We start from the raw sequence: 22,556 nt of genomic DNA, 5'->3' as shown, positions 1-22,556 counted from the left end.
TTTCATCCGACCATAGTACTTTATCCAAGAACTGAGGATCTTCCCGATGCTTTTGAAGCATCACTCGGCAAAATGCGATCCGCAGTGGATAGTCCCGTGATAGTAACGTTTGTACACGTCTGTAATGATATGGGTGTAGCCGATGACGTTTTAGTATTCGATGTGCTGAACTTTTTGGGATTCCCGTAGCTGCTTCTATGGCACGCACTGAGGTAGTTGAATCAATGTTTATTTCATTGAGAACTTCTTCATCGCATTCCGATCTAGGTCTTCCAGCGTTTCTTCTAGCTGACGGCAAACGACCCTCCGAAAACGCTTGATGCACATTCATAAATACCCGATAATCTGGATATCTTTGAGCGTTTGGGTACCTTTCTCGATACAATCTGCTAGCAGCGTTAGCATTGCACCGACATTCTCCATAAATGAGATGCATGTTAGCGTATTCCATCGGCGTGTATGGTTGCGGCATGATAACGCTAAACAGTCCAAAATACACCAAAAGTCCAATTCACAAAACACAGGCACAGTCCAAAATAATGCCAGGTCAGTTCAGTTTGCAGATCACTTAAGTCCAGTCCAAAATGCAAAGCCAAAAGTCGTTAGTACGAGAGCCACGTCAATTGAATACGGAAAGTTGCGCAGTAAACAAAGGAGCAGAGCGTACTGACTTGCTGGGAACAGGATTTTCTTTACCTGCATCATTGTCATTCAACAAAGAACATCTGTCTATCCCTCTCTAACGTATACTTATCGCTATCTTTCTCTCTCTCTCTCTCTCTTATTTTTAAATGTTATCGTTCGTTCCATTAAAATTCTAGGAAATTGCAACGTATGACTCACATCATTTTGTGCATAAAGTAAAAGTGATTTCTAGGAGCAAAAACATTTTAGAAATTTAGTTCTTGTTTACAAATGGTACGCATATTTTTTTTTTGCGACTAGTTATCTTAGGGTATTATACTATTTTGAAATCTTGATTAGTTGCGTCAACTTTGAAAATAACTTGCCATAGCGGTGTTCATACTTTTTTTTGCAAGACCATGAGTCAAAGTAGACTGAAAGTAAAAATCTTTATAAATTTGAGGGAAAAAAAATATTTTGATTTTTTTTTGTGTAAAAACTGCGGGCATTGTGGTGTTTTTAAGAGTTGTGGTGAATAGTAGTACTACTTAGGTATCCGATACAAAAAAAATCTTAAGCATATTTAAGAAATTGTAGCCGTGGTAGTTCAAAATATCATACAAGGTGTAAATTTTCAAAGAATTTTAAAATTTATTTTGTAACTAAAAAAAAATTTAGGTATATTTTTTTTATTATTTTTCCTTAAGTGCTCATGAGCAGGTCAATCTTTTGGCGCCCGCTTATCGTTGAATTTTGGGACACGTTGTATATATAAAAATGAATTGCTGTTCGTTAGTCTCGCTAAAACTCGAGAACGGCTGAACGGATTTATCTTATCTTGGTCTTGAAATGTTCGTGGAGGTATAGGGAAGGTTTAAAAGGTGAGAAAAATTAGAATAATTGCCGGGAAAATCATAAAAACAACCCTTTTCTATTTCCCATACAAACGTTTAAGAGTCAAGGGGTAGGGTATGGTAGGGGTAGAGTAGTGTAGAGTAGGGATAGGGAAGAAGTGCACATAAGTCAAAGCGAAGCTTGACCGGGTCCACTAGTCTAATATATAAAATTCTCGTGTCACAGTTTTCGTTGCCATACTCCTCCGAAACGGCTTGACCGATTTTGATGAAATTTTATGTGCTTATCCGGTATCTATGAGAATAGGCCAACATCTATTTTTCAAACCCCTAAATCTTAGTTGTAGGGTAAAAGTAGGGTATGACTAGGGTAGGGGTAGGGTTGAGGTACGGTAGAGGTAATGTAGGGCTAGGGTAGGAGTAGGGTAGGGATAGGGAAGAAGTGCATCATAAGTCAAAGCGAAGCTTAAGCGAGTCCGCTAGTCTTCTTATAATATAAATGCGAAAGCGAGTCTGTCTGTCTGTTACCTTTTCACGGCTTAACGGCTCCACCAATCAAGATGAATTCTGGTATAATGATAAAAAAGACCTTGGAGCAGGACATAGGCTACTTTTTGTCTCTAAAAATATAACTAAAAGGGTTAGTAAGTAAAACTAAAAGGGTAAAATAGTGATTAAAGGTTTGTATGGAAAGTTTATTTTTAAAGTTACTGTTTTAAAATTTTGTACATAAATACGAAATGTAATGTAGTTCAAGAATTTTTGGGGTTAAAATTTGTCTTAAAATAAAATTCGCCATTATTGAGGTTACATTTGTATTTTGTACACAATAGAAAGTATTTATCGAAATGTAAAGGAAATGAAAATTTAACCCCTAAAGAGTTCAAAGGGGTTTTTTGTCTAAATGTTTAAACTAAACCTTTATTAGTAGTAAGTCGGTTAAGCCGTTTGTTCAATGGAATGAGCATTGTCAGCCTATTTAAAAGGCCATATTGTATATTATATGTGCTACACGAAATTAATATTGTTTATATTAAACTAGTATTAAATTTGATGAGTCAACTCGTCGAGCCTAAGCTCGGTTACCTCTCTCCGATAAGGTTAGGAAAAAGAAGAAACCTAGCTTAGGCCCACCATGCTGCTCCAAACACATACACACACACATACATACGCTCGAAAAACATTACCCTCCTTCTGACGCAGTCGGGTAAAAACGGTACGTCATCTAATGTAATAGATTGTTACCATTTTTTTTTATTCTTTACAAGCCCTTGATTACAATCTCACCTGATGGTAAGTGATGATGCAATCTAAGATGGAAGCGGGCTAACTTGTTAGGAGGAGGATGAAAATCCACACCCCTTTCGGTTTCTACACGACATCGTACCGGAACGCTAAACCAATCTTAAAACACCAAAAATAACCACTAAATACGTAAGTTTCATTTTAAAAACCACTTTGAGGTAGAGTAACCCACCATTCTTGAAATCGAAATCGGTACATATTTCCCCCATAGGCTTTTTTCTTTTTTCAAAATTGGTAAGTACATTTTTGCCCCCATATAACCTAATGCAATTTGATAGCTTAAAGGGATCGCTATGTGTATCCAATGTCCCTGTATACACATAAATATATAATGTAAGTAAACACAAAATTGTCCATGTGCGCGCTCAGTGGAGTATCTGAGTTTAGGACACTATTTGCGGTGATTTTGTAGGCACGTAACATATCTAAATGTATAAAATCATTGGCTAAATAGATGTGTTTGTTCAACAGATGCACCGCCAGCGGAGAGGGAGCAGTTGTTCGTACAGAAGCTGCGACAATGCTGCTTGCTGTTCGACTTCGCGGACGAGCCCCTGTCCGACCTCAAATGGAAGGAGGTCAAACGGGCCGCGCTGCTCGAGATGGTCGAGTACGTGACCACACAGCAGGAGGTCATCACAGATGCTATATACCCTGAGGCGGTCAATATGGTAAGATATATTTGCTACATAGCTATTATGATAATAATGCTCACGAACGAAACTTTTTTTCGACCACAGCGGCCAATTTTATTTTGAGATTGACCATATTTAAAGGAGGTGTTTGTTGGTCAACCCCCTACTGCATGGACCGAGGACATCAAGCGGGTTGCAGGGAGCCGCTGGATGCTGGCGGCTCGAGACCGTGATGTTTGGAAGTCCATGCAAGAAGCCTATGTCCAGTAGTGGACGTCCATCGGCGGATGATGATGATGATGAAAGGAGATATAGTGCACAAGTGTGTGCGTTAGCACAGATGCACACTCAGTTCCCTCAATCTCATAGTCCGATGGGACCGACAACTTTACGTGCTCTCCGAGGCACGGGGGTATATTAACACCACCAACTTCCTAACTTCAGGGTGCTATTAAGATTTTTCTTGTAAGAAAAATCAGAATAACATATTTTTTTGGTGGCCTGATCCGGTATTCGTACCCGGACCTCACTGTCTATAGCCGAACCAGCTTTCCACGGGCTATAAAATACATAGCAGTATACAATGCACCTCGTGCTGCTCCTCGCACTGCCGCGATTTTGCCTTGTCTCCCCACACATCGCTCTACTCGCGCTAACTACTACCTACTACTCGTATAAGTCCTTCGACTCGCGCACCAACCGATAAAATGCGAGAGGTAGGCATGACGAGCGGCACGAGCACATATCATTCGGCAGGACGAGTAACGTGGTCACACTACGACTCTGCCTAATTCCCTCGCTACTTCCTACGCTACTCTTAAAGTATGTGGCGGGCGGGTTAGAAATGGTGTGTTTAATTCCAAATTATGTCTAGCGTCGAATTCCGAAACACTACGCTTTATGAAACATCATCATTTTTAGTTTAATTTAATGACCCAGCCTCCCTCTATATATGACATCTCTTAGTTGATTTGATGTTAATTTTAATAGGTAAATAAATAAATAAATAAATATACTTAAACAATACACATCACTATCTAGCCCCGAAGTAAGCATACAGAGTAGCTTGTGTTAAGGGTACTAAGACAGTTGATATTATAATATTCATATATATTTATATACTAAATATTAACACTTATATGATGTATAAATACACGCAGACACTGGAAAAAACCCATGCTCATCACACAAATATTTTCCAGTTGTGGGAATCGAACCCACGGCCGTGGATGCAGAAAGCAGGGTCACTGGTCAAAATAGGCCGATAGGTTGTTAATAAAGACCAAATTAGTGAATAGGCCAGCTCGTCTGGTGGCAAGCTTCAGCCGTGGCTATTTATTACCATACCTCCTGGTAAAGACGTAACGCCAAATAATATAAGCGACAAGCGTTTCGTTATTGCACATACAGGAAGCTAGGAGAGTGAATATGGAGCTTAGACCCACCACGCTGTTACGTGGCGGTTTAACTATTATACGATTAACTTATACTACGAGTATCATGATGTTGTTGATTGAGACCGACACTTTAGCGTACTATTTAAAGATCTACTTAATACTAGGTATTTAGCGATCTGGTTTATGTTTTGAACTCGTATGTTACTTACGGCTTATACCACTAACCTAACCCAGTTACAGAGAAGCTTAGCTTACTTACACACATAATCAGAGTAGGTACACTGAAGGTGCATTTACTGGTAAGTGCAGTTATCTGAGGCATGGTTATTATTGGTTTAAGACCTAAGGGCCTAGCCAAGTTATATTTCAATTCTCTTTCTATAAATGCTAACGTTTTGATGTAATAAAACCGGCCATTGCGTCTCGGGCCACGCGCAGTGTAGGGTTCCGTAGATTAAATCCGCACTTTTAACCCATTTATAGCAAAAATACCGATAGCGATTACACACTATCGCACACTATGGGATAGTCTAGAGAAAAATCGCCTCTCGGGAAGGATTTTTTTTTCTTTATACCATTTTATACACGTGATTAATATACAGGGTGCTCGGGAGTATTTCCCATAACTCTGGGATTATTTAACGAAAATTATTTAAAACGTTCAAGGAAAGTGTTCATGTGTTCTGAAATTAATATTTTCTGGGTAAATAATATTTCTTTCGTAAACATATCTTTAAATGTGTCCCTTATATGCATTCTTATCCATGACATAGCCAAGTTTTACGTATTTTAAAACGCAAGGATAGTTATAGGCGTGTGTTACAATAGTCGGAATTATTTTAATTACTTTGTATGAAAACATCAAAATTTCTATTTAATTAATATTAGTTCTATAAATATTAGTTCGGCTCCTATAAGTGTACCTACTCGTCAACACCTTGAAGTTATGGGAAATACTCCCGAGCACCATGTATCTGTATGTAATATTTATCATACCCATACCAATGCCAAATTTCAGCTTTTTAATTTAAACAGACTCTGAGTTATCATATTGACAACTTATCTGTTTTAAAGACTTATCTAACGATACTCCACATTATGAAATAAAAAAAAATACATGTAGGGGAGGTACCCTAAAAATACATTTTGCATGACTTCATTTTAGGACTTTGTCGACATTTTTATGGTTATGAAAAATTATACCATTCTAGTAGTACTATTTAGTCTCCTCGCTAAGCCGCGGACAGGCGTAGCCATTAAAAAGTACGAAATAGACTAACATTCCCATTTATAATAGGTATACCTAATACCTATTATAAATGGGAACAGATTGCAACATTTCATTTTATCGAAGGTGACAAAGAACGTTATCGAGCGACCTGTCTATCCGCTAGGGTGTTTTACTGTAAACACTTTACAAGTGTGACCTAATTCGTGTGGACTTATGTGCAGATAGCTGGAATTTCTCGAAGCTCATATAATATGCACTCTCAAGAAACGACATTGGCTTTAACCTACATCCCTACACTGGTGGAGTGTTTGCTGTAACATTGAGACTAAAAATAAATAAGACTCATTCAACATATTCTGCATATGAATGGAGTTTTTCAGCTCATTAATAAAATATCTGGGCGACAAAGGTTCGCTCGAGTATGTTTTTGTAATAGATATTTAGAAAAAGGTTCAAGGTTTTCTTGTATATTTGCACGTCGAAACGGCAGAACATATTTACCGAATAGCGGTAATATACCTATTACCGGTATATTGGAAATCAGAAAATTTGTCAGTCTCTGTTCCCATATACCTACCTATAGAATCTGACAAACTTTAAGAGTTTATAAAGTCACAAAAGGGGTTCCTAATCAGAGGTGTAGCTACCGTCGTATCAGCCGTATCAATTATACGGGGTCCCCGGACTACAGGGCCCCTTACGTGTGAAACCAAAAATTAATAAAATGTACTCCACAATCTCACTGAGTCTGGTGCTTCCCGGAAAACAAAAAAAAAGAAAGCAGTAGAGTTTTTACTTCAGAAATGACAAAAGTAAACAAAACCAGTTTTCTTCGCCCAAAAGTTAGAAATATTCTACATAATAGGTCATATTAATTTTTTTAGCGAGCGACAACGCTTCCCAGGCAATAAATAAACAAGCTATACAGCGTGTTCGCCGGCGAAGATGTCACCAATTTATAACCTCATCCGTAGGTGGGTTCTGTCCCCGATCACGGGGGCTCCCCGGGAGCCGAGGGCCGAGTCTCGGAGAAGACGCTCTTAGAAACATCGCCTTAGGGCCCCATTAAGGCTCTTGTTTTAAACAAGAATTGCTCGTTTAAATATAGGCACTTATCAAAGCAAAGAGGAAAACGGCAAAGAGTCCATACAGGCCGATACATATTAAAAAAAAATATGTATGAGAAATCGGAGTTTGTATCAAGCACTGTGAATTTCCTTTACTTTGGGACGGCTTACCTTCGTCAAAATTCCATCCTTCGCCACTGGTACTTATATTACTTTATTGTTTCCTGCAGAAGCTATACAATACTAGCTGTGTCACTGTACTTCACCCGCATTAATTAAGGGCAGTAGCGTGATAATGCCCAATAAACTGGATATCTACCGCTAAAGGAATTTTTCAAATCGGACAGTTAGTTCCTGAGATAGCGCGTTCAAACATACAATTTATATATCAGTAGCTATATACGACGATGTATATCTTGGATGAGGTAATTTTTCAAGGATGCACGGTGTTATATTGTTTGTTAGTCTTGTTTCAACATTAGATACGAGTAAATGACCAATCTCCGAATAAATTTTGTTTTTTGTATTAACGATATCCCGCCACATTTTTGTCGGATATCTTCTCTCTGTCTAATTACAAAAAAAAAATATATATCACACTATAGTAATATTATAAAGGCGAAAGTTTGTGTGTTTTTTCCCCCTTTACGCTGAGGCTACTGAAGCAATTGGAACAATAATTGGAAATACATGCAACTTCATACTATACGCTACGCCCGCCAACGCTGGGTTTTGACGCATCGCTTTTTTAACTCTCGTGCGAATGAGGCCTTGGTTCTGTGAAAATATGGGAATAATATATAGAGTTTTTCTACAACACCTACAACACCTACAACAGCTCTTTATAATGAATCACAAATTTGACCTCTTTATAATGATAGTCTATAGCTTGGCAAATTCGTTCGTAACAATTTCGATGGTTTGCACGGGCCGGGAGGTAGACATGGCCCCGCGTGCTCGCGCAGTCACCTGCCCTCCCCCCACAGGGCCTTTAGGCCCTATGTATGATTGCTCCATACTAGATAATGTGAATACGTTATCAACCCATATTCGGCTCACTGCTGAGCTCAAGTCTCCTCTCAGAATGAGAGGGGTTAGGCCAATAGTCCACCACCACGCTGGCCCAATGCGGGTTAGCAGACTTCTCACATGCAGAGAATTAAAAAAAAATATCTGGTATGCAGGTTTCCTCAAGATGTTTACCGTCACCGTTTGAGACACGTGATATTTAATTTCTTAAAATGCACACAACTGAAAAGTTGGAGGTGCATTCCCCGGACCGGATTGGAACCCACACACTCCGGAATCGGAGGCAGAGGTCATATCATATAATGAGCTATCATGGCTAGATAATGTGAATAACATGATATTTATGTTCCACAGTTCGCAATCAACTTGTTCCGAACATTGCCGCCATCGTCAAACCCAAATGGTGCCGAGTTCGACCCTGAAGAAGACGAGCCGACGCTGGAAGCCGCCTGGCCTCACCTCCAGCTGGTGTACGAGCTCTTCCTCAGACTTCTGGAGTCGCCGGAGTTCCAGCCCAACATTGCCAAGAAATATATCGATCAAAAATTCGTTTTACAAGTTAGTTGATTATAATTTCGTATAACCTGTAGGCTTAACATTCGGCCCACGACATATCTCCTGAAGACAAAACAACGAATGAGCGGCCGAACTGGTATAGGCTAGTTGACACTTTTTTGAAAATGGTCTTAAATGTTCATTATCGTTCTACTATTACATGAAAATTTTAGATTTTAAATGTCTTTGACAATAGAAGCATGGCCAAAATGCCTGTCGGCCATATTTCAACTGATTCATGACGTCACTATAATAAATCCCTTACAAACGGAGAGTTTGACAAAAATATTAGTTAACAATTACTTAGTTTGACGTTTAGTAGTAAAGTAAAGTTGTGACGACAGCGTTTATGACGTTTAGAAAATTTGAAAAAATATATATGATTTTTAAATTAAGTTTTATAAGAAATCCTTAACTTTTATTAATTAATATCGATATATTTCGGACCCTTATTCCATGTTCTATACGAAATTAATATTTATATTAAGATACTAGCGGACCCCGCGACTTCGTCCGCCCTTGGACCTCTTTAATCCAACCCTTACAGTAGTATCGCTGTAAAAATGGAGTAACTTCTACCGTTTTCTCAACATCTCCCTTCACTGCTCTGCTCCTATTGGTCGTAGCGTGATGAAAAGTATACTATAACCTGCCCAAGAGTATGAAGAATAATTAATTGTACCAAGTTTCGTTAAAATCCGTCGAGTAGTTTTTGTTTCTATAACGAACATACAGACAGATAGACAAAAATTTTACTGATTGCATTTTCGTCATCAGTGTCGATCACTTATCACCCCTGATAGTTATTTTGGAAATATATTTCATGTACAGAGTTGACCTCTCTACAGATTTATCTTAATTATAGAAGATTATTCAACCAGCCTATTACTTACTAGCAATAAGTAGAATAAAGGCGTTAAATAATTCAAAGAACACGTAATATTCTACACTACTACTATTTTTAACCACTAAATAGGGTGCTGAAATAAACCTCTTTAGCCCAGGATGTAAACTTCCCCGGGTCATAACTCAATTTCGTGTTTATCCGGTCATATGAGTAACGGGTACATAATTATTTCGACACGGGCTTCCCTGCACGATGCTTGGCCGATAAAATCAATACTTGTATATTGTACTTGTGTTCTATATCCGTCGAAGCATCCACATAGAGCAACACTTTTGCTAGATGATATACCGCTGATACGAGAAAATTTACTAGTTTATAACCTTTGAAATATCTGTTTTAAAAAGTCCCTGTCTACGCCAAATCTGAATCCTTTCTTCACTTCTGCTGCTGACTTCGGCCCACTTCAGTAGGTCAATGGTCAATAAGCCAATGAGGCTGGCAGACACTACAATTAGTTTTGGGCTTCTAAGTTCTAACAATAGATACTTACTGTCGCTAACTATGTACCAAAATCTACACTCAAGGGACGATTCGTTGCTCGTTTGTTTTATTATGAATGTTTCATTCTACATGGTGTGTCCGCTATGTAGGGCCAAGTGTTTGTCAGAGACACTGATCTCTGTAGTTCGGACAGTACCATTTCTATGAGTTACACAGTAGTGTTGCTCTATGCCGACAAAGGAGCGTCAGGAAGCGCCGCGCACGTGTGGCTCGCCCGCCCTTGACCGCCCGCGAGCGGTACAACGCAAACACCCTCTATGTATTTTTGATTTGTATATCGACTGAGCTGACCTTACCCAGCGGCGTGCACAGGGTTTTTAACCAAGGTGTGCACTATATACATACAAATTGTATGAAAAAACCCTTCTTCAATACAAGTTCGTAATTAGTGCACAAGGCATTTTTGCGTCTATGAAATCTATTGACCTTTGTAGATTACGTTAGTGGTCACCACCAGAAAGACCACTTTTAGTGGCTGCGCCCCCCGGTTTCACCTGTACGTCCCGTTCCTGTGGGAATGGAATGTCTGGGTAAAAAGTATTTGTGTAATTCCAAACTCTAATCTATATCTGTGCCAAATATTATCTGCTGTACCTACTGGCGTGATATTTTTCTAAATGTATCGTTCGTTCGTTATCAACCCATATTCGGCTCACTGCTGAGTTCGAGTCTCTACTCAGAATGAGAGGGGTTATGCCAATAGTCCACCACGCTGGCCCAATGCGCATTGGTATTTAATTTCTTAAAATGCACACAACTGAAAAGTTAGAGGTGCTCCGGACCGGATTCGAACCCACACCCTCCGGGACCGGAGGCAGAAGTCATATGCACTGAGCTATCACGGCTCGTATGTTCTAAAAGTATATCACACTAATCTATACTAATATTATAAAGAGGAAAACTTTGTTTGTATGTTTGTTTGATTGTAATGAATAGGCTCAAAAACTACTGGATCGATATTAAAAATTCTTTCACCATTCGAAAGCTACATTATCCACAAGTAACATAGGCTAAATTTTATTTTGGAAAAAAATAGGGTTCCGTTAGATATTTAGGTTTTTCGGACACAAGGTGTAAAAAATCAACCAGAAAAGTAAGGTAGGGGTAGGTGTAGGCTAGGGTTAGGGTTAGGGTAGGGGTAGGGGTAGGATAGGGGTAGTTGAAAGTTTACATCGAGATTCACGCGGAGGAAGTCGCGGGCGTCGACTAGTATTATAATAAAGACGAAGTTTATGTGAAAGTGTGTAGATGTGTTACTCATTCACACCGCAACCACCCAAATTGCCACTGATTTAGCTGAAATCTGTAATGCAGATAGAGATAAGCTGGATTTTATTATCTAGGCTATCGCGGGATTAACGTAAAGCACACGTGAACGGAGTCGCATACCTTCCTAATAGCTGTAACTTTTAAATACTTAACAAATGTGCCTATTCCAAACTTTCTTTGCATAGACAGACGACCAAGTGATATATTGTTGAAATTTTCTCTTTAAGATATGGAATCCTAAAAAGAAAAAAAGTATGTACTTAACCAACGCATCTATGCAAATAAATAAAATTAAAATGTACAACAGAGATAAAGTAGGATAACACGATCTTATCTTGGCAGTTGGCATTCACAAAATCTTGGCATCGAGCCAATTTATTGGCAGTCTGAAATTTTTTTTCAAATTAATAAGGTCACTCATATATTGTTTTTTTCTATGTTTTGTATTATTTTTAGCACAATTTTTCACGTTTACACTGCCTTTTTGGTCCAGTCATTAGCCTATTTGAAATATCGAACTAGAATATGTATAAGAAATTTTTAATGAAAGTTCTCAGCCTTTTTTTTTATTCTGTAAAGGTTAGCCCTTAACTACCTGATGGTAAATGACGATGCAATCTAAGATAACTTGTTAGCTTGTTAGGAGATAGATAAAATCCACACTCCTTTCGGTTTCTACACGACATCGTACCGGAACCCTAAATCGGTTGGCGGTACGTCCTTATCGGTAGGGTGGTAACCAGCCACGGCCGAAGCCTCCCACGAGCCAGACCTGGACCAATTAAGAAAACTTCTATCGGCCTAGCCGGGGTCGAACCCAGGTCCGTCTTGTAAATCCATCGCGCATACCACTGCGCCACGGAGGCCGTCAAAAGCCTAGAGTTGAGAAGTTGATGATACTCCCCCGTGCCTCGGAGAGTTATGGGTAATACTCCCGAGCATCCTGTATATATGAGGACCTTGTTTACTTTACAAAACGAACATTACATAATAAAAAAATTCAACCGACTTCCAACTCAAAAATTAACCTAAACTAAAAAGCAAAAAATAACATCTTACCTATGTGCTACCTTCTGATCAGTTTGAAGGCGGGGCCAAGCCAGTGATGTTTTAATTTAAGCCGTTTAAATTAGGTACAAAATTTCTGTGGTTCTTTCAGAAACGGCTTTAATTAAAACATGACACTGGATTGGCACCGCCTTCAAACTGATCAGAAGGTAGCACATAGGTAAGATGTTATTTTTTGCTTTTTAGTTTAGGTTAATTTTTGAGTTGGAAGTCGGTTGAATTTTTTTATTAAAATTTTTATTTTTTAATTTTTAGTGTTAGCACACCTACTGAGTGTGAACAAAACTTAATAAGCAATTAGTTGAAACGTAATTTTCTTATGATAAGTATCTCAGTCCTACAATCCCAATTTTAAAAATACTACCTTAACTCATATACAAAATTTCACTCCCCCTTTATCCACACGTAATATGAATATTCAGAAAAACGTGAAAGGAGACTGTCCTCCGTCTTCATCACCAGACCCCCTATGCAGTCACAATCCATATGGTTGGAAAGTTCTCATCAATATAAAATTTATCAAGTCCAAACACAAGGTAGCTACTGTGAACCGGCGAGGAGTTCCTTTAACTCTCCTTCATCTTCGTCACCAGACCCCTAATATAGTCACAACCCATCTAGGTGGAAAGTTCTCATCAATACAAATTTATCAAGTCCAAACACAAGGTAGCTATTGTGAACCGTTGAGGCGTTCTCTTTACTGTCCTTCGTCTTCATCATCAGACCCTTAATACAGTCACAACCCATCTAGGTGGAAAGTTCTCATCAATACAAATTTATCAAGTCCAAACACAAGGTAGCTATTGTGAACCGTTGAGGAGTTCTCTTAACTGTCCTTCGTCTTCATCATCAGACCCTTAATACACTCACAAACCATCTAGGTGGAAAGTTCTCATCAATACAAATAAATCAAGCCCAAGCAAAAGGTACCTGCTGTAAATCGTTGACGAGTTCCATCGTCTGTGTTTCGGCTCCATCATCAGACCAACTCCAGACCTTCATAAAATTGTAGTGGTTTAAAATACCTTATGGAAACACTAACAAACGCACTAGCCGTCCCTACGATTTTCGAAAGTTCCCCTCAATTTCTCCAGGATGCCATCATCAGATCCTGACATGAAAAAAATGGGACCACCCTGGAGTCAAACCCTTCAAAACAAAAAAAGAATTTTCAAAATCGGTCCACAAATGACGAAATTATCGCTGGACATACATAAAAAAAAAAAAAAAAAAAAAAAAAACATACATACAGCCGAACGTAGAACCTCCTCCTTTTTGGAAGTCGGTTAAAAACGGTAAAAGTAAAAGATTTTTGTTTTAAAAGATATTTTGCATTATCTTTTTAAATACGATCAATATTCCCATTCCCCATAAGTCAGGAAAAGACTGTTAGGTGTGGGTACGACAGTAGACGGCGGACGGAGATCGAACCACCTTCTCTTCGTGGTTGCTCCGGTCCCTTTACCACTGAGCTATTGAGGCATTTGATTAACGAACGAAGGAAAATGTAGTCACAGTTTGTTTTTTAACCGCCTTAAAAAAAGGTGGAGGTTATCAATTCGACGCGTACCTACCTATGTTTTGTCATTTACTAACCAATTTTGAAAATTCTTTTTTTGTGTGAAAGAGTATACGTACTTCCAGATTGGTCCCATTTCATTTTCATGAAAATCGGTTTATTAATTTTGTGTTAAAATCAATATAACTGAAATACGTCTTTGAAGTCGTTTCCATTTTTATGTTAAAAAGATTATTATATGACATCGAATAAACATTGTACAAGTAATTATTTATTCCCAAGTCTATATGTCCCGCATATAGCATGCGGTTACGTATGCTATATATAGCACGTGCACATATAGCATACGGTACGTAAGTAGTTAGGCTCTATAAATATACTGTCACAGGTATCTGTTAATGAAATGGAATTCTGTCGGACACACCCATCATGCGTCACTCATTGGAGGGACGGATAGGTCTACGTTTTCCGAACGTTTGAGATTACATTAGTAATCTCGAATGTCTCTAGTTCTATATGAAGATTGTGTAAAATTACAAAAAATCCGTATAAGTTCGAGTCGGATTCGGGCGCCAGGGGTCCCGTACAAAAATATATAAATATTAAATAAAGAACATAGTTTTTACGATTTAATTGTTACAATTATATAGTTTTCTGACTTCCCTAAACTTTACTTGTAGACGTATTCAGGATCTGGTCTACATTTGAGGCAAACTGAAAACTAGTCTATATTATATTTACAGAGTTTTTTTTGCAAATAATACCCTTTCGGCAATAAGAAGTTTTTCATACATTTAAATAGAATATTTAGAGTAACAGTAAAATAAGCCAGATTACTCGGTGACTTTGCCAGATGCTTGTAAAACTATTTTGCAAAACATTTAAAAAATCTCTAACAGACTATGATTCTTCTGATTTTAACAGAATAGGAAAAGCTTCGTTTTCTTTACTTCCCTTACAGGGACGTAAGGGAAGGCCCTTAGGGCGTTAATGAAAACGAAGCCTTTCCTATAAATATGATTTTTATTATATCTTGCTTTTACGAATTCTAGGGCATTTTATTGTCAGCCTATGGGTATATATTAAACAGCCTTGCATGTATGCAGCTATACAACTGGCTTTAAGTCTAAAGAAACTACTTCGTCCTCTAAATAAGTTGGAAATATAAACTTTTACTGAACTGATATTTTATTGCAAAAGAATCGGGGCCATATGCTAAAATTTGAAACATAAATCGGCCACATGTCTTTCTTTATGCAACACTGAGTGATTTAGCGTTTCTATATATATATAGGTTGGTTGGTACTCCTACATTTTTACAAAACTTTGTTTTGAGTATAGATAGACGTGAATTGTATGAAAAACTCACAAATATTAAATTTTTGTGAACTGAGTTACCCTTAAATAATTTTTTTTATTCGGTGTTCCAGTGGTAAGCCTTTATGACTTCCAATTATGAAGTCCTGGATTTAAGTCTGGGGTCAAGCTAAAAAGAAATACTGACAATTTCCTCTCTCTGATTCCGAAGGGCATGGAAGAAATTAAATATCACGTGTCTCAAACGGTGTAAGAAAACATAGTGAGGAAAAATGCATACCAGAGAATTTTCTTATGGTGGACCCCTCTCATTCTGAGAGGAGACTCGAGCTCAGTAGTGAGCCGAATGTGGGTTGATAACGACGAACTTTTGTTACTTCCCATTAAAATTCTTAGCTGATTGTATTCCTATGATTCGCGAGTCGCGAAGCTGAAGGGGCAATGGGTAGGGCATATTATTCATAGTTCAAAGAACCAATGAACGTTGGGGTCCCAAGGTGCTGGAATGGCGTCCCCGCTCCGGAAAGCGTAGTACCTATTGGTCGACCCTCCACTAGGTGGAACAAAGACATTAATCGGGCTGCAGTGAGCCGCTGGATGCTGGTGCTGGCAGCTCGAGACCGTTTTGTTTGGAAGTCCATGCAAGAGGCCTATGTCCAGCAGTGGAAGTCCATCGACTGTTAATGTTGATGATGATGATTCCCATGACATATCTTGAGGCGAAAGACTTATCGCCCTCTTAAAAATCACTAAAATAGTTAGCATAGGTAAAAAACCTTATAACATATATGCTGGATACCTACAGCATATGTTACACTTCTAAGTATTGTTTTTAAAAACTATTTCAGTCGTAATGTTTTGTTTTGTAATGTATTAATGTATGTCAACGAACTGTTTGGCACGCATCTCACGTGGCGACAAAATTTTGGGAATAGCACACTTTAAGACGTTGGTTGCGGTACGAGGTCAATTGACCAGCATCTTCAAGAGTAACGAGGTCAAATGACCTCGTAATCCCGTATATTCAAGAGTTACGAGGTCGATGGACCTCGTACCACACCATATATAGTTTTAGTGCACCAGAGTAAAGTACAGAAAAATCAGTGCCGCAGCGAACGTGTTAAAATACCTACATGATATAATTATTACAACTGTTGCTATTGTTATCTGTATGTACTAATTTTATAAAGCACAGTTTATTGTTTGTATAAACGTAGCTAATCTCTGGAACTATCAGCTTGTATTAAAACTTTATCAGTCTGATGTCAAAAAAAAATATTTTGATAGACAAATACAAAATCTCGATAAACACATGAAAGATGAAAAATGTTGTAAGATACAGGCACTAAAAGTCAAGTATAAAACGTTTCAAGAATTTTCAAAATTCCACCTTAAAGGGATTTAATAGATGATGACAGAATATGAAGAAAGCTATTTTCACGTAGACATAGTCTGCTGGTACATTTATATAAAAAGTATAGAATAATGTCGTCGTGTGCTAGATATTTATATACCCTCGTCCTCCCTTAGATTTCCCTAATCCGGCCCTCTTGCAAATTCCGTTCTTAACGGACGTCAACTAACTATAAACTACCTCCCTGCCAAATTTCATCTTTGTACGTCAAGTGATTTTCGAGATTTCGTGTTGAATGACCTTTCGCATTTATATACGTATTAAGATGGTTCGATGAATTATATTTTTTGTGTAGAATTTTATTCTTTAAAGTAGACTGATTTGTATGACTATTCACCTTTAAATTTGTTCTTTTTTGTTCACAGTTACTAGAGTTATTCGATACAGAAGACCCACGGGAACGTGATTTTCTAAAAACAACCCTACACAGGATATACGGGAAATTTCTAGTACTACGGGCCTACATTAGGAAACAAATCAATAATGTATTCTATAAGTAAGTATATATGTATTTCCACATTCCTAAACGAAAAGGTATCATATGATTTGTGTTTGTTGCAATTTAAATCGAACAATTATAAAAATTCTTTCACCACCACGTATATCGCAAAAAAGCAATGTCCGGCGCTGATTTTCATATGAGACCCGAGTGACGTCACAGCCAGTTATAATTACAAATCAAAACACTAAACACTTACAAATTAAAAGATAATAACATAAAGATAAATGCCATTTACCGTTATCCATCATTGGAATCTATTCTTCCACAGAGTTGCGTTCGGAAACACGTAAAAATAAAACAAAATAGAGCTATGGTTTGTAATCTATGGTTTATATATAGTCAGAGAGGAGGTTAGATTGTTATAAAAACAAAGGATAGAAGACTTTAATTATATGAAAATTATTCTAAATTCTAAAGGATAGAAGATCTATGGTCGTAATGTCAAAATGAAATTTGCTCTGTTTTAGCTTTGTGTTAAAGCTACAAATTCACCGAGTAATATAGGGAATGAGATCTACGCGGGTAAAACCGCTGGAAGTTTGCTATATCGAAATCCTCAACACATACTTTTCAAAACACGCATTTCGTTCGCATGCTTTCTTCTTATATGTACTCTTTAAACTACCTATCAAAAATGATAACAGGGAGCGAGGTAAAGGCTAAAGTACCATTCAATTAGGTTTTTCCATTCGAACAAATGTCTAGATTATATAAACACATGATTACCTGTAATTTAGAAGTCCGTGTGATCATATGTAATGGGCATGTTTCGTGACAAACGCTAATGCAATATTTCTGTTCGTATCCCCTGTGTTACCATTAGTAATTTGTTTTTATTGCTCCCAAATTAAATCCTAATATGCCTCGATCGTAAGTCTCACATGACCGTTCATAGATTTTATATAACGATTTCCGTAGTCCATAACCTTCAAATATGTCCCGAGAAGCTATATTATAATGTCTTTACTTTTTTTTATTTTGTATAAGCATCCGCTTAGCTGCAATCAGATTTTATATGCAATCATAATTAAATAGAGCCGTGATAACCTAGTGGATTTGACTGACAACCTCCGTGGCGCAGTGGATTTACAAGACGGAGGTCCTGGGTTCGATCCCCGGCTGGGCCGATTGAGGTTTTCTTAATTGGTCCAGGTCTGGCTGGTGGGAGGCTTCGACCGTGGCTAGTTACCACCCTACCGACAAAGACGTACCGCCAAGCGATTTAGCGGTCCGGTACGATGTCGTGTAGAAACCGATAGGGGTGTGGATGTTCATCCTCCTCCTAACAAGTTAGCCCGCTTCCATCTTAGATTGCATCATCACTTACCATCAGGTGAGATTATAATCAAGGGCTAACTTGTAAAGAATAAAAAAAAAATGGTGGGTGCGAATCCCGTCCGAGGCATGCACCTCCCAATTTTTCAGTTGTGTGCATTTTAAGAAATTAAATATCACGTGTCTCAAAAACGGTGAAGGTAAACATCGTGAGGAAACCTACATACCAGAGAATTTTCTTAATCCTCTGACGATTAATGATGATTCAAAAAATATACCCACCCACAATCCACATACAATATTAATTTGAAACGTATTTATTTCAGGTTCATATACGAGACAGAACACCACAACGGCATCGCGGAGCTGTTGGAGATTCTAGGTTCTATCATCAATGGCTTCGCGTTGCCCTTGAAGGAGGAACACAAACTATTTCTACTTAAGGTGATTGCATGTCATTTCCAAGTACAATATCTTTATAATACACCATCGAACGCCCGCGACCTCGTCCGCCTTTAGGCCTCCTTTATCCGACCTTGTCGCAAAATCCGTTCTCAGCTACACTGACTATAAAGCACTTGCCTGCCAAATTGCATGTTTCTACGTCTTGCGATTTTCGAGATTTCGTCATGTACAGAAGTTCGCTTCCTTTCGCCCCGACATAACGAAAGAACGAGTTATATTTCCGGATTGGCGCTATTGGTAGATTTGTTTTCACGAGAAATTGTCGTGGACGAAGTCATGCGCGTCGACCATATTGAAACTCAGACTAATTACTTATGGACCTGCCTCGCTAGACGTTACTCCTCTGTCAAAGTATAAGATCAGCGATCTACGCGTTGATACTAATAACTTATGGACCTGCTCCGCTAGACGTTACTCCTCTGTCAAAGTATATAATAACAGCGATCTAAACCGTTTCTATAGATTTTATTTTCTATTTCTAGTATATCCTAGCATAGTGATCGTAAACGCCACAGTATGGGCAATTTCGTTCACTTATGTCAGTAATTTTGAGTTTCACAAAAAAGAATACAGAATCGTTTTTTGTGAAAATTAAATGGGACCAATCTTCAAATTCAAGATTTCAATAATTTTAAAAATTGGTTAATAAATGACAAAGTTATGAGGTAACAAATGTTTAAAAAAAAAAATACGCCTTTAACCAAGGTGCTCTACTACCACTAACTATCTATTCTATTGTGTGTACAGGTGCTACTACCGCTACACAAGGCCAAGTCCCTGTCAGTGTACCATCCACAGCTTGCGTACTGTGTGGTGCAGTTCCTCGAGAAGGATCCTTCATTAACGCAGCCTGTCATCAGGTAAGTCTCTACGCCTCTCTTATTGAATTTACTACGATAGATTCTTCTTTTAATATTAATTATATTAAATATAGCCACAAACACACAAATAACGTGGGCTGTGGCTTTCTAGTGGTAAAGGAATTATCAAAATCGGTTCAATATATCCAGAAATTTCCCCTATAATACCACAAACGTTACTTACCTTTTTAAATTATTAACTATAAAAAATAAACATGAATTAGCCCAGACAAGAAATAAATTACCAATACATTATTATTTCGCTAAAATAGTAATTTAACTAAGATTAGGTTATGGTCTTGGGAATGTTCAAAAAAATATGCTGAATGACTAGTTGACGCAAGACCTATTTACAAAAAAAATCGCTAAAGGGCACATTTTTAAAATGGCCCATTTGCCTCGCATAAGGGCATAAGGGCATGAAGTACGGGATTGGTAGCCTAAGCATAAGATTTAGTTTATTATACATATTTAACTATGTATTCGTAAATAAATGCTACTTTGGTTACGTTTGTATATTCACAAAATTATTTTTGGTTTATCTTAGCTTTAGGCCTCGTCTAAACTTCTAAAAACATGGTACCGCTGTCGTCCAGTAGATCGTTGTAAACCGCTACCGGTATAAATAAATAGGCTAGTTGACACTTTTAAAAGGGTCTTGATTTGTTCATTAGTGTTTTACTAGATTGTGAAAAATATTGAGACATGAATACAATAACAATTTTAATTTTTAAATATTTTTTTGACAATGCGAGCCAAAACGCTGCCATGATAGTCTATATTTTAACTGTTTCATTACGTCTATGAAATCCTAACTTTTATTAATTAGTATCGATATATTTCGGATCCTTATTCCATGTACTACACGAAATTAATATTGTTTATATTAAATTTGATATGAGTCAACTTTCCTACTGCATAGTACATGCTCTGCGATGAACAACCCGCCGTTATCATTATCATTCTATCAGGTTTTAAAATATTAGTGCAGGTTTGTACCAATAGCAAAGTATTTCACTGAATCCTGTTTCTTATAGGGCTCTATTAAAATACTGGCCGAAGACCCACTCGCCCAAAGAGGTCATGTTCCTCAACGAGATGGAGGAAATACTGGACGTGATCGAACCAGCAGAGTTCCAGAAGATCATGGACCCGCTCTTTAGACAACTGGCCCAGTGCGTCTCGAGTCCACATTTCCAGGTAATAAACCTAACATCATCATCATCATATCAGCCGATGGACGTCCACTGCAGGACATAGGGACTTCCAAACATCACGATACTGAAACGCCTGCATCCAGCGAATCCTTGCGACTCGCCCATAGTTAGCAACTAAATTTCGGAATTATAAGTTGTATAATAAATTTACATCAAACAACAAATAATTAGGCATTTAATTCAAGAGATGGCTTTTCAAATATAATATGGTAGGATCTGGTATTTACGTCAGCATTATTTTACTTGAAAAAGAAGATTAATTTGTAGTACATTTAACGAGGCGAAATAAAGAATTTAAACAAATTAACCGATAAGGACAGATATAAAGCTCGCTCGTTTTTGCATTTTATTTAGCTGCGTTAAACGTATAATTTCCTATTTATATAGGTATAATTTCCTGCAGTACAAACCATAGGTCAATCATGTTCGCGAACTTTAACTTGCATAAAACTGGCCGACCTGTGTGAATAAATGTAGTATTAAAACTTTTTTCACAATGAAACTCCTTTCTCACTCAGGTGGCAGAACGGGCGCTATACTACTGGAACAACGAGTACATAATGTCGCTAATATCCGACAACGCGACACACATCCTGCCGATCATGTTCCCGTCACTATACTGCAACACTAAGACGCACTGGAACAAGACCATCCACGGGCTGGTGTACAACGCGCTCAAACTGTTCATGGAGATGAATCAGAAGCTGTTCGACGAGTGCACGCAACTCTACAAACAAGAGAAACAGAAGTGAGTTCATCATCATCATTAACAGCTGTTGTAAGCGTCCATTACTCTCTTGCGTGAACTTCCAAACATCTCTGTCTCGAGCCGCCAGCATCCAGCGTCTTCCTGCAACCCGCTTATGTCCTCGGTCCCAATGGGAGATTGACTAGCACTGCGCTTTCCGGTAAGTTGTCACCATTCCAACAACTTGGCTCTTCTAACTAGGTGACCCGTCTATTGCCACTTCAGCTTTGCAACTCGCTAGGCTATGTCAGTGGCTTTGGTTCTTCTGCGGATCTTCTCATTTCCGATTCGATCAGGCAGAGACTCCAAGCATAGCTTGCTCCATCGCCCGCTGAGTGACTTAGCCTTCTTATGCACATAGTTGTGTCTAGTTACCAAGTCTCAGATCCGTAGCTCATCACTGGCAACACCGCACTGTTCGCAAAGTGGTGAGTTGAAGAAAAAGAAGGAAGATTAGTTTTGTGAGGTCATTTTTTCACACAATATAACCCTAAAGGTTATATTGTGCGACTATGAAACTTACGGCTTTACAACTCTACATACAGGAGAAACCGAATTGAGTTAAAAGTTGTTGAATTTTTGTAAAGTTTTGTAAGATAAATGCAAAACATATTGTGCGACCAAATACCAACAGTATCTTAGGGCAAATCTACCGATAGGAATGGGATATAATATATCTTGTGTAAAATTTCGAGTGTCTTGTCGAGAGATAAACGAACTTGAAGTTCAAGCAACTTGAGATCATAATTTTGATATTTGAACTCCTCAGCACTCATGTACTTAAGACGCGTCTTTCT

General features: G+C 38.1%; 1 protein-coding gene across 2 annotated transcripts in view; it reads left to right on the top strand.

Moving 5' to 3' along the window:
• The window catches only part of LOC112057089 (serine/threonine-protein phosphatase 2A 56 kDa regulatory subunit gamma isoform), a 76,822-nt gene that overhangs the window by 43,986 nt on the left and 10,280 nt on the right, over positions 1 to 22,556 (top strand). For both annotated transcript variants that reach the window (XM_024097592.2, XM_052888247.1), the window contains 7 exons: positions 3,255 to 3,454; positions 8,497 to 8,700; positions 17,058 to 17,188; positions 18,796 to 18,913; positions 19,682 to 19,794; positions 20,832 to 20,994; positions 21,530 to 21,759. In XM_024097592.2, coding sequence (XP_023953360.1) covers positions 3,255 to 3,454; positions 8,497 to 8,700; positions 17,058 to 17,188; positions 18,796 to 18,913; positions 19,682 to 19,794; positions 20,832 to 20,994; positions 21,530 to 21,759 — 1,159 coding nt within the window. The remainder of the gene's footprint in view (positions 1 to 3,254; positions 3,455 to 8,496; positions 8,701 to 17,057; positions 17,189 to 18,795; positions 18,914 to 19,681; positions 19,795 to 20,831; positions 20,995 to 21,529; positions 21,760 to 22,556) is intronic.

Source organism: Bicyclus anynana, chromosome 21 (assembly GCF_947172395.1).
Source record: "Bicyclus anynana chromosome 21, ilBicAnyn1.1, whole genome shotgun sequence".
In the NCBI taxonomy this organism is placed as follows: domain Eukaryota; kingdom Metazoa; phylum Arthropoda; class Insecta; order Lepidoptera; family Nymphalidae; genus Bicyclus; species Bicyclus anynana.
Note: the sequence above shows the minus strand (reverse complement) of the source record. Positions and strands in the feature narration are given on the sequence as shown.